We start from the raw sequence: 13,138 nt of genomic DNA on the forward strand, positions 1-13,138 counted from the left end.
ATACAATAAGGGCACAAGCAACATTGGATCTAATGGACATTGTTCATGAGCATAAATCAAACAGCGATCATAACATGGTTGAGTTTCATAAAGCATTTGCAAAAGATCGGATAATAGAATTTTGGATTTAAGTAAAGCTGTCTTCAATGTCGTGAGACAGAAACTATCCACAGTATACTGGGAAGGTCGACTAATAGATAAAATAACCAAGGAACAATGGAAGATGTTTAAAAACATTTTACGCTTTTCAAAAATTATACTCATGAGAATGAAGAACTCCACCACACAAAGAAAAACAACCACGAACATCTGAAGAGCATAAAATTCAATAAATGGACTGATTAAAAACACAAAACAGTACAGATTCCATAGAATGAGACAAATACAAAGGTTAAAAAGCCACAAAGTGGCTTAAAAGGGTGGCCAAAATGATTTTGAATGGAAGCCTGCAAGGGACACAGAAGTCAATGAGATTTTTATTATTATAAAGGGAAAGCAGTTGGTTAAGCGTACCATCAGCCCATTGCAGGCTGAGTGCACGGATATTGTCAATGACCACGGGGAAATGGCAGACAGGCTGAATGCTTCAACGTTCACAGCAGAAAAACAGGACAGTTCGTGGAAAGTCCCAGAGAAATTAACAGAGCATTGAGGCAGGGTCTAAATAAAATTAGCTTAAGCAAATTGTCAATAATGGGAAAATTAATGGAACTAAACAGTGGCAAAGCCCAGGACCTGATGGTTTCCATTCACCAGTGTTGAGCCTAATGTCAATGTCCTAACCATGATCTTTCAGAGTTCTTTGAATTCAGGAGTTGTACCTCTCGATTCAAAATTTGCTTATATCACTCCGTCTTTAAGAAGGAATACAGAGGGAAAACAGAGAATTAATCATCAGTTAGCCTAAGTTCTGTGTTGAGGGGAATGGCCATCTGCAATCAAGAACAGTGTAACTGATTAGCTTGAAAATTTACAGCTAATCAGGGAGAGGCAACATGGATTCATGAAGGATAGGTCAGAGTTTTTGAAGCCAGAGAATTTTTGGAAGAGGTGAACAGAGGTAAATCAATGAATATTGTTTATACTGTTTAACGATCCAGAGTCGTTTGATGAAAGCCCACACAAGAGACTGTTAACTATGGTGGAAGCCCACAGAACTTAGAGCAAATTACTGATATGGATACAAAATTAGTTGAGTAGCAAGAAACAGAAAATTGGAACAATGGCTAATATTCAATTTAGCAGGACATGATGAGTGCTGTTCTGCAGGGACCGGTGTTGGGGCTACAATTATTCACAACATTCAGTAACTTATATAATGACATAAAAGTCATGTTTGCTGATGACAAAATTGAGCATCATTGCAGACAGCATTGATAACAGCATAAAATTACAGAATATTGATAGATTAGATAAATGGGCAAAACTTTAGCTTTTAATTTAAGCAAGTGTGACGTTCTCCATTTTAGACCAAAAAAGGATAGATCAGCGTACTTTCTTCAAAAGGCACAAAGTTAAATATAGTGTGGATGCCCAACGAGATTTGGGGGTTCAGGTGCATAGCTCTTTAAAATACCACAGAAAATAGTCAAGGCTGCTAATGAAATGCTGGCCTTCATAACTAAAGGGCTGAAGTAGAAGAATGCAGACATTATGCTGCAGTTAGACAAGACCAAACTTAGACCCCACTTAAAGTACTGAGAGCAGATCTGGGCACCACACTTTAGGAAGTATGCTTTGGCCTTGGAACGAGTTAAATACAGACTTACGAGGATGATACCTGGAATTTAGGGGTTAAGTTGGAGGAAAGGTTAGAATAATTAGACCTTTACTGTCTAGAATTAAGGTGGTTAAAGGCTGATCAAATCAAGGTATTCAGTATTTTAAGAAATAGGAGGAGTAGGGCATCTGGTCTGTCAAGCCTGCTCCGCCATTCAATAAGATCATGAATGATCTTTTTGTGGACTCAACTGCACTTATCCATCCGCTCACCATAACCCTTAATTCCTTCATTGGTCAAAAATCTATCACTGCCTTAAAAACATTCAATGAAATAGCCTCAACTGCTCCACTAGACAGGGAATTCCACAGATTCATAACCCTTTGGCAAAGAACTTCCTCCTCGAGTCAGTCCTAAATCTGCTCCCTCTTACTTGAGATTATGCCTCCGAGCTCTAATTTCACCCACCAGTGGAAACAACCTCCCTGCTTCTTTCTTATCTATTGCCTTCATAATTGTATGTGTTTCTCGAAGATCCCCAGTTATTGAGTACTAGTGTACTCAATCTCTCTTCATAAGCCAACCTTCTCAACGCCACAATCAACTGAGTGAACCTCCTCTGCACCTCCACCCTTGCCAGTATTCCTTTTTCAAGTAAGGAGACCAAAACTCTATCATACTTCAGGCATGAACTCACTAGTTGCCACACAATCTCCCTGTTTTTAAACTCCATCCGTCTAGATGGAAGGACAATATTCAATTTGCCTTCTTAATTACCTGCTGCACCTACAAACCAATGTTTTGTGATTCATGCATAAGGACACCCAGGTTCTTCTGCATACCAGCATGCTATAATTTTTCACCATTTAATTAATAGTTCATTTTGATGTTATTCCTATCAAAATGTGTGACCTCACACATCAATATTGCATCACATCTGCCAGACTATTTCCCACTCATTTAGTCTATGTCCTTCTACAAAACTTCTGTGACCTTTGCACATTTTGTTCTACCACCCACCTTAGTATCACTTGCAAACTTTCACACTACACTTGGTCTCCCACTCTTAATTATCTATGTAAACCGTAAACAATTACAGTCCCAACCGATCCAAGACACACCACTAGCCACTGATAGTCAGCCAGAAAAAAGACACCTATTTATCCCAGCCCTTTGCTTTCTGTTCATTAACCAAACTTCTATCCGTGTTAATACATTTCACATAACGCCATGCACCTTTATGCAGCAGCCTTTTGTGAGGCACCTTGACGAATGTCTTCTGGAAATTCAGATTGACCCCATCTACCAGTCCTCCATTGTCCCCTGCGCTTGTAATGTCCTCAAAGAATTCCAGTAAATTAGTTAATCATGACCTGTCTTTCATGAACCCATGTTGCATCTGCCCGATGGGACAATTTCTATCCAGTTTTCTTGATTATAGATTCCCCACTACAGAAGTTAAGTTCACAAGTTCTATAGTTACCCATCTTTTGTCTACCTCCTTTTTTAAACAGCGGCATCACATTTGCTGTTTTTCAATCCGCAGGAACCACCCCAGAGTCCAGGGAATTTTAGCAAATGTGCTCGTAATTTACTCTTTCCCCTGGGATCTCTAGGATGCATTCAACCAGGGCCAGGAGACTGGTCTACCTTTAGCCTTAGTAGCTTACTCAAAATCACCTCTTTAGAGATAATGATCATTTCTCGGTCCTCACCTGCCATAGCCTCCTTGTCATCAATTAGTGGAAGACACAAGTAACATGCCAATGTGAAGATCGACAAAATGCCTATTCAATGCCTTGGCCATTTCCTCATTTCCCATCATTAAATCCCCCTCTCATCCTCTAAAGGACCAATGCTTACCTTAGCCACTCTTATTTTATATATTTTTAGAAACTTTTGCTGTTTTTATGTTCTGAGCTCGTTTACTCTCAATCTACGTTACTTTTCTTTTATAGGTTTTCTTGTGGCTTTCCTTGCACTTTAAAGATTGCCCAAACTTCTACTTTCTCACTAACCTTTGACACTTTGCATGCATTAACTTTGAATTTGATATCCTCCTTTATTTCCTTAATTATTCATGGCTGATTATCCTTTTTTCCTCAGTCCTTCCTTTTCACTGGGGTACGTACAGGGAAAGACATGTTAAATAAAGAAACTACTGCCGCTGATTGCCCCTTGCTTCTAGAATCTTCAATGTCTAAGAATGAGGACCAGGCCATTTGGGGGTTTGGAATTTTTTTTCAACAGTCGATGCCAATTCAATTACTAAATTTATATCAGAGGTCAAAGTTTAATTAAACAAGGGTATGGGCCTAAGGAAAGCATATGGAATTAGACCTCAGGTCAGCCATGATCTTATTGAATGACAGTGCAGATTCAAGGGGCTGAATGGCCAACTCATGTTCCTATTTTTCTATGTCTCTATTTAAACACCATCACCTATATGTATTTTCATACGTATATTCTCTGCTCTATAATTTCTCAGAACGGGAGAAGAGGAGGAGACAATGTATACTCTCTGTATACAGACTAAATCCATATGTACTGACAATTCAAAGTAAAAACATCGAATATGCCCTTTGCTATCATCAACTGAATTGAAAATACTTTCAAACCAACAGCAGATGGAATAAGATAAGATTCTTTTGAATCTTATCCTGATATATTAACCATATTTACCTCAATTGCAGATTTTACAGCAATTTCTTTTCAGCCTAAATTTATACTAAAAATGAAGACACACTCCCTGATTATGTCTAAGTACAAATGATCAAAAGCTTGCCAAACTTATACTTTGTTCGCTCTTTAGTGAAAGGTGAAGTCAACTTCTATATTAGGATGGTGGCATTATTCCATTATTCCGACAACTCCCTGTTCTCAAAGAAGTTCCCTCTCTCTCCATTCTCAGCTACTTCATCGACATCATTTGGGGACGACTGGCAGAATTTTATGGCTCCCCACCAATGGGTTTGATTAAGACACTGAGGTCTCACATCCAACCAATGAATGCTCCTCCAAGTGTGGGGTTCCAAAAGAAGAGCTTATGCCCAAAACGTCAATTCTCCTGCTGTGCTTTTCCAGCACCACATTATTCGACTCTGATCTCCAACATCTGCAGTCCTCACTTTCTCCAAGCTACTGCTATTAGCAGAGATGCTTCCCAAATAATTCTGTGGGACATAACAGGAAAGCCCACCATCTGAAAAATTCTGCCTTGACTTTCCAAAAATATTTCTGGCCTGATAATTGAAGTATCTTCATTTTTTACTTCCAGATTTACATCAAAGAGTAATTAGTTTTTATAATTTCAGGCTTCATTTCAAACTTGTAAGATGTATCCTGCGCAAAGCCATTTGATTTTTAGAAAGGTTACTAATGAAAGCCCAAGCATAATTCAGAAGTTCTTTGAAATGATTGATGGAGTTTGCAGCAATGTCTGGGAAACAAAAGCCAGAGAGAAAATTCAATTGTTATGAAGGAGGAAAAGCAGAAAATGTAAAAGAAAAAGGAGGTAAAGAGGTAAAGAAAAAGGCAAAAGTTTTTAGGAGCTAGGGAATGCAAGGACAATGATAGAAGTTATTTTAAATTAATAAATAGAAAACATGATAAGCACTCTGAAAGAACATGTCAACAAGTTCCAGAAACAGACACACAGCTGACATTCAAATACAATGCATCCCAGATAGACTGTCTGACCAGCTGCAGTAGGTCAGAGCAGACAGGTACCCAGCTAGCTGACAATAGGCTAGCTGAGGCACAAGGCCAAGGCTTCAGCTCAAAATGCCAGGTATATATTCACTCAGACGTTGGTAGTCAAGTGCCTAATGCTATTGATGGGAACAGTAAACATCATGTCCATATTTAAAACACTGTAGACATCAAACCTATCCACAGACCAAGCTGTTAATAACATACAGTGCATTTTCTGGCTCACAAATCGGGAGTAAGATACTTCAATCCTGGGTCCTAAAAATTTTAAGCCTTTTGGTTTGCTAGCAGCAAGGGATAATATTCGTACTTAGTGAAGTCAGTTATTTTTCTGGCAACTGTCAACACTTACAAACCTGCTTTACTTATAATTTCACCCCTTCCAACTCCACTTTGATTTAGCACCCTCCCCTCCCCCCTTGTCCATCCTCACCTTTGATGACTTGCATTGCCCTCAACCAGCTTTCCACATAAATTAATCAATAGGGGGAAAAAAAGACAATTTACTAATGGTGGCTACAGATGAAAATAAGTACCACATATGATTGGTTATGAAACAAAAAAATCTGGATTAAAAAATAAATAATTTCAGTCCAGTTCCATTTTGATTTAGGCCCCTCCTTTACCTTTGATGGTCTGTCATGATGTGGAGGTGCTGGTGTTGGACTGTGTTGGACAAAGTCAGAAGTTACACAACACCAGGTTAGAGTCCAACAGGTTCATTTGAAATCACAAGCTTTCAGAGCGCTGGACCTCACCTGACAAAGAAGCAGCGCTCCAAAGTTTCTGATTTCAAATGAACCTATTGGACTATAACCTGGTATTGTGTAACTTTGGACTTTGATGGTCTGCATGGTTCTCAAAAAGCTTTGTAAATTAATCAATTGGAGAGTATGGTTGTTCGTTCACCTAATGACACTTCCATCCGCTTGCTTGCAGCTCCTCAAATTTTTCCTTTACACATTCAACTTTCTTTTGAATGTCCAAATGAATCCGCCTCCATCACTCTCTCAAGCAGAGGTTTTCCTCAATTTGACATGGCCAATTCCTATGTGTGCCCTCTGGTTCTTGATCCTTTCCCCTCCACCTACTCTGTACAGACCCCTCATGATTTTGAATGCCTTTACCAAATTTCCAAGGAACACTGTTCCAACTTTTCTAAATTGTGTAACTAAGTTCCTCATCTTGCCAACTAATTTTATGAATCTTTTCTGCACCCTCACCAATGCTGTCATGTTCTTCCTAAGTTGAATGGTAGAACTGAGGCCAAACTTAAGTTTCATAAAGGTTTATTTTATTTCCTTGCTTTGCACGCTGTACTCATTGTATCCTTGTTGCAACTGTCCCTTTTATTTCCAGAGGCCTAACTTTGCTCCCAAGTCAGTGCAGCACTTTGTCAGTTTTATTTTTAATTCACTGTTGAGTAGTTTATAGTTCAATTGGCTGGTATATAATGCAGTGATACTAACAGGATGGGTTCAATTCCTGCACCAGCTGAGGTTACCATGAAGGGTCTGCCCTCTAAATCTCTCCTGAGGTATGGTAACCCTCAGGTTAAACTACCAGTCATCTCTCTAATGGGAGAGCAGCCTTCTGGTCTGGTAAGATGAGAGACTTTTACCTTTTGACCATATCGCTGGCACTGCTCTTATCTCTTTATCTCAACAAAAGCCCTAAGCTAGTTAAACTCTATTTGTCCTCAACAAATCCAAGTTGACCTTTGATAATTAATTCACATTCAAGTGGCTATTAATTTTGTCACAATCTTTGAACCACAATGAGGAAACTAATGGAAACAATTGACTCCTCTCAACCATTTTTGAACAAGGATGCGATCTGCAATTTCCCAGTCCTCTGACACCATCCCGTTTTAAAGGAAGATTGGAAAATTATGAATAGTACCTCCACAAATTTTACTTTATCTTGGATGCAACTTATCCTTTAAAAAGCAGAGCACAACCAGACTTTCTAATACCTCTTCATTAGTATTAAACCTAAAGTGCCTGAACTCTCATCTTTCATCATGACTGAGGCAGCATCCTTGGTAAAGACAGATGTAAAGTATCAATTTAGTTTCTCAGCCCTGCCTTCATGCCTAAATCTCCTTTTGGTCTTATCACCTATTTTCTACTCATAAGAATATAAAAGGCTTTTGGATTCCCCATTTTGTTCATTGCCAGTCTGTTCTCATATTCAGGACACCTATAAAGTTAGTACTTTTTAGAAATGATAATAAAGTCACTATAGAGACAGAATTGGTGTTTACTTTAACCCAAGGACAACCATGCCTCAGGCATGGATTGAGGTTAAGATGTTGGAACATCACGATGACCACAGCCAGTACAGGAATTGGACCCACACTGTTGGTAATACTTTATAATCCTTCATTTATATCATCATGAAGGGGAACACAACATAAATAACACAGGATCATATTAACCTGCATCTGAAAGAGGTAGAGCCTTGATACAGCTCATTTGACAGATAAGATTTCTAATAATTCACATCTTAATACTGTATCCTAGGCAATTTGTACAAGTTCAAGTCTCTGGACTGCGATGAAAGTCAGGCTCAGCTGGGAGCAGCTGTCTCAGGAGCCTCTCTTGACTCTCATCATGTCTCAGTACAAAAGAAGCACGCTCACCATCCCACACAAGACAAAATGCGACATTCTCCTATCCTTCCAATGACAAAGAGTAACATGCTTCCTGTACCCAGGGACATTATCTTCCCTGTGCCTGGGGCCCCACACCCCGTGCCCATTACCCTTCCCCCTACCATCCCCGGTCACTCCAGAGTGTGGATCTCTCACTGAGTGCCTTCGGCCAGATCATCACCTCCCTCAGCCGGTGCCAGGCTCTCCTCCACTCCAGCTCACCTGCTCATCCTGCTCCGACTGCCGGTACCTCTCCCACGCGTGAATAAGGCTGAAGTTCACGTTGGCGCCCGGAGACTTGGGCATGGCTCGGGAAGCCCTCTGCTCCCTGCCGCCGGCGAAAGTTTTGGAATGTGTTGACGTTCGGTGGACCGGACAGCCCGCACTGCCGGTAGGTGTCACAGGCTCGGTGCCCCGGGAATGGAAGCTGCTCGTCAGTGCACACACCCCAAACGTCGAGCCGGTCCGATCCCCAGGACTGGGCTGGCGGCCGCCACTACCACCGCCGCCTCCACGTCACTCAGTCCTGGGCTCGAGATCCAGCCGTTAGAATCCACCAGGCTCGTGGCCTTCCTTCGGCTCCAGCTCGGGTGGGGGGGCTCCTGTCCCAGCACTCGCGTGCACGCCCTTGGTTACGCGTATGCGCGCGCGCTCCCACCTCGCAGCTCTACCTCGGTTCGGACTCCTTCCGAATGACGCATTACGTCCTGAGCGTGCGGGTCTCTCGCGTCTCGGTGCCGCCCAGTGTCAATGACCAGACGCCGCCGCCTCCCCCGGAACTGTGCGGGTGTCAATCAAATCAGCCAAGCCGGCTGCTTTCCTCGCACGCACTCACCTCCACTCACGGTACACCGTACGTTGCATTGGATAGCCACTTATTATAAGCTCAGCTTTCCACCGGATACCTGCGCTAACTTTCTCAAACCACACGGCTGTATTGCAAAAGAATGCGTTGCATAACTGCTAAAAATCAAATTGAAACCTTCTGTTTTTTTTACACTTTCTGTCGATTGAGTCAGTTTTGCTCATTCATTTGCCATCTGTGGGTTTCAGGCCCACGCGTATCGACTGCGCCTATGCATCCGTGACATTACACCTTCCGATCCAATCTCAGGTTATTAGAAAATGTGTTTATTTTGCACCGGTGACCTGGACGCTGAATATATCTTGCTCCAGATTTCATTACATGCGTTGCTAGCTGGGCCAGCCGTTATTACCATCGCCAGTTGCTCTTGAGATGGTGGTGTTGAACTTCCTCCTTGAATTACTGTAGTCCATAAGCCCCACAGTATTGTTGAGGAGTGAATTCCAAGATTTTGACCCAGCATATTGATATATTTCCAAGTCAGGATGGTAAACGGCTTGGTGGGGAACCTGCACTGCTGGTGTTCCCGTGTATCTGCTGCCACTGGCCTTTTAAGTGGTAGTGCGTTTAGAATACTTAAGCCTCATTTTTAGTGCTGATGTGCTGGGCCTTTTCATTATTGAAAATATGGATGTTTGTGGAGTAGCCTCCTTCAGTAAGCTATTTAATTGCCCACCACCATTCACAACCAGTTGTAGCAGGAATTAGACCCTATCTATTGATATTAGAATTGCTTAGCTCTACCATTTGGTGTTTGGCACACAAATAGACCCATTTTGTAGCTTCAGCAGATTGACCTCATTTTTCAGGTATTTCCGGTGGTGTTCCTGATATGCCTTCCTGTATTCTTCATTGAACTAAGGCTGATCTCTGGCCTAATGGTATTGATCTTGAGTTGCTAACCCTGTTTGAAGTCCATTCAGCGCCGTGATAGTGCAACACAACATAGGGTGTTCTCAGTGTGAACACTCCTACCAATACTGTCATAGTATACAGATGCATCTGCAGGAGGCAGATTGATGAGGATGAGGTATGTTTTTTTCTCTTGTTAGTTTCCTCAACATCTGCCCCAGACCTAGTCTAACAGCAACATCCTTTATGATTTGACCAATTTAACCACTTGTGAAAGTATGCCACTTTTGGTGACGGACATAAAAGACCCCAGCCAGAATACATGCCATGCCCTTGCCACTCAGTCCCGCTTCCAAAATGGAGGAGCACTGATTCAACAGCCATGGGGAAATTTGGAAGGGGGAAGTATGTGTGTATGTGTGCAAAATGTGATCATCAGCAGGAGGATTCCTCGCCGATGTTTCACCTGAGATCATGCCATGATATTTCATGGTATCCAACATCAATGTTGAGGTTTCGCACAGCAACTCCCTCCCAACTATATGCCATTGCATTTGACTACATGCCCACCTCTGCTGTGTCTCTCCTGCTGGTTGGAGGGATGAATCTACCAATGACAGATAGTGGAATTTCATTCAATAAATATCTGGAATTAGAAGTCTAATGATAACCACAAAAATTACTTGTTAAAATACAATCTGGTTCAATATGTCCTTTAGGGAAGGAAAACCTGATTCTAGATCCATAGCCATGTGCTTCATCATGACTGAAATAGCACAGTACGCCACTCAGTTGATACAGAAAAGGAACAAAATCAGAAGGACCAGGGATGGTGGCAATGGTGTATGGGATGCTGTCTCCAAGATATGAATCTGCAAGTATGACTGCATCAGGCTGTTTCTTGACCAGTCTGTGATGCAGCACTGTCACCCAGATATTAAAAAGGAGGACTTGGAGTCTTTTGTTGCTGGCTCAAGTTCCTGGAATTCCTGCCCCCCACCCCAACAGCATTGTGAATCTACCCACAGCACATGGATTGCAGCAGTCCAAGAAAAGGTAGTTCACACACCTCTTTTCAACTAAGGATGGGCACTAACTGCTGGTTCTGCCAACGACATCCACAGTCCATGAATGAACAAAAAAAGGCTTTGTTTGCCATTGGCCATTGTTGCTTCTGGAGTCTTGGTCGGTGCCAAGTGGTCCTTCTGGTTTTGTTCCTTTTCTATATCAACTGAGTGGCGTACTGTGCTATTTCAGTCATGATGAAACACATTGCTATGGATCTAGAATCAGGTTTTCCTTCCCTAAAGGACATATTGAACCAGATTGTTTTTTAATAAGTAATTTCGTGGTTATCATTAGACTTCTAATTCCAGATATTTATTGAATGAAATTCCATCATCTGTCATTGGTAGATTCAAACCAAGGTCCCCAGAACGTTCCTTGGGTCTCTGGATTGTGTTTGTGCAGGTTTTAAGTTCAAGGCAGACTAGGATTGAAGCAAAAAGGAAGGATAACTTAGGATGTACTACTAGCGGTGATGAAAATCATAAGGAAAAGAAAATTAGTATAAGGTGTTTTACCTGAATGCTCATAGTATTCATAACAAAGTAGATGAATTAACAGCACAAATCATTGTGAATGATTATGATGTGGTAGGCATCACAGAGACGTGATTGCAGGGGTTCAGGACTGGCAGTTAAACATTCAAGGATTTACAACTTATCAAAAAGACAGGAAGGTGGGCAGAGGGGGAAGGGTTGCCTTGTTAGTTAAGAATGAAATTAAATCTATGGCACTGAATTACATAGGGACAGATGATGTGGAGTCTGTGTGGGTGGAGTTGAAGAACCATAAAGGCAAAAAAGTCATGATGGGAATTATGTACAGACCTCCCAGCAGTGGTCAGGACCAGGGGTGCAAGATATGCCAGGAAATAGATAGAGCATGTCAGAAAGGCCTGATCACGGTGATCATGGGGGACTTCAATATGCAAATGGACTGGGTAAATAATGTTGACAGTGGATCCAAAGAAAGGGAATTCATGGAATGCTTACAGTTCGGCTTTTTGGAACAATCTGTGATGGAGCCCACAAAGGAGCAGGCTATACTGGCCTTAGTGCTATGTAATGAGCCAGATTTTATAAAAGATCTTCAAGTCAAGGAACACTTATGAAGCAGCGATCATAATACGATAGAGTTCAGACTGCAGTTTGAAAGAGAGAAGGCAAAATCAGATGTAATGGTGTTACAGTTAAATAAAGGTAATTACAAGGGCATGAAATAGGAACTGGCAAAAATTGACTGGAAGCAGAGCCTAGTAGGGAAGACAGAAGAGCAATAATGGCAGGAGCGTCTGGGTGTAATTGAGGACACAGTACAGACATTCATCACAAAGAAAAGAAAGATTATCCAGGGTGGGAGCGGGGGTGTCGGGGGGGAGATTAGACAGCCATAGCTGACAAAGGAAGTCAGGAAATGTATCATAGAAAAAGACAGAGTCTATAAAGTGGCTAAGAGCACTGGGAAATCAGAAGATTGGGAAGACTACAAAAACAGAGGTTAACAAAGAGAGAAATAAGGAAGGAGAGGATCAAAAATGAAGATAAGTTAGCCAGTAATATTAGAAATGATAGTAAAAGTTTCTTTCAATACATAAGAAACAAACAAGAGGCAAAAGTAGAAATTGGGCTGCTCCAAATTAATGCAGGAAGGCTAGTGATGGGAGATAAATAGCTGCTGGACTTAATAAATACTTTGTGTCAGTCAAGACATGAGTAATATCCCAACATTTAAGGAGAGTCAAGGGGCAGATTTGGGTATGGTAACCATTACTAAAGAGAAAATGCTAGAAAAGCTACAAGGTCTAAGAATTGATAAATCTCCTGGCCAGCAGATGTGCCACATTTTAGAGTTCTGAGGGAGGTGGCTGAAGAAATAGCGGAGGCATTGGTAGTAATCTGTCAAAAATCACTGGAGTTAGGGAAAGTCGCAGATGATTGGAAAATTGCTATTGTAACCCCCTTGTTCAAGAAAGGATCAAGATGGAAAATTACAAGCCGATTAGCCTAACTTCAGTTGTAGGTAAAATTCTAGAATCCATCGTTAAGAATGAGATTTCTAAATCCTTGGAAGTGCAGGGTCGGATTAGAACAAGTCAGAATGGATTTTGTAAGGGGAGGTCATGCCTGACGAACCTGTTAGAATTCTTTGAAGAGGTAACAAGTAGGTTAGACCAGGGAAGCCTGTTGGATGTTATCTACCAAGACTTCCAAAAGGCATTTGATAAGGTGCCTCACGGGAGGCTGTTGAATAAGGTGAGGGCCTACGGTGT

At 41.5% G+C, this 13,138-nt stretch overlaps 1 protein-coding gene across 3 annotated transcripts in view; it reads right to left on the reverse strand.

The window, feature by feature from the left end:
• lyst (lysosomal trafficking regulator) overlaps positions 1-8,710 on the reverse strand; it is a 338,776-nt gene extending 330,066 nt beyond the window's left edge. For 2 of the 3 annotated variants that reach the window (XM_060852679.1, XM_060852671.1), the window contains exon 1: positions 8,310-8,710. In XM_060852679.1, coding sequence (XP_060708662.1) covers positions 8,310-8,393 — 84 coding nt within the window. In that variant the 5' untranslated portion in view covers positions 8,394-8,710. The remainder of the gene's footprint in view (positions 1-8,309) is intronic. The other variant, XM_060852686.1, reaches the window with a different exon arrangement.
• Between the last annotated feature and the right edge of the window lie 4,428 nt (positions 8,711-13,138).

Source organism: Hemiscyllium ocellatum, chromosome 3, assembly GCF_020745735.1.
Source record: "Hemiscyllium ocellatum isolate sHemOce1 chromosome 3, sHemOce1.pat.X.cur, whole genome shotgun sequence".
NCBI classification, from domain to species: domain Eukaryota; kingdom Metazoa; phylum Chordata; class Chondrichthyes; order Orectolobiformes; family Hemiscylliidae; genus Hemiscyllium; species Hemiscyllium ocellatum.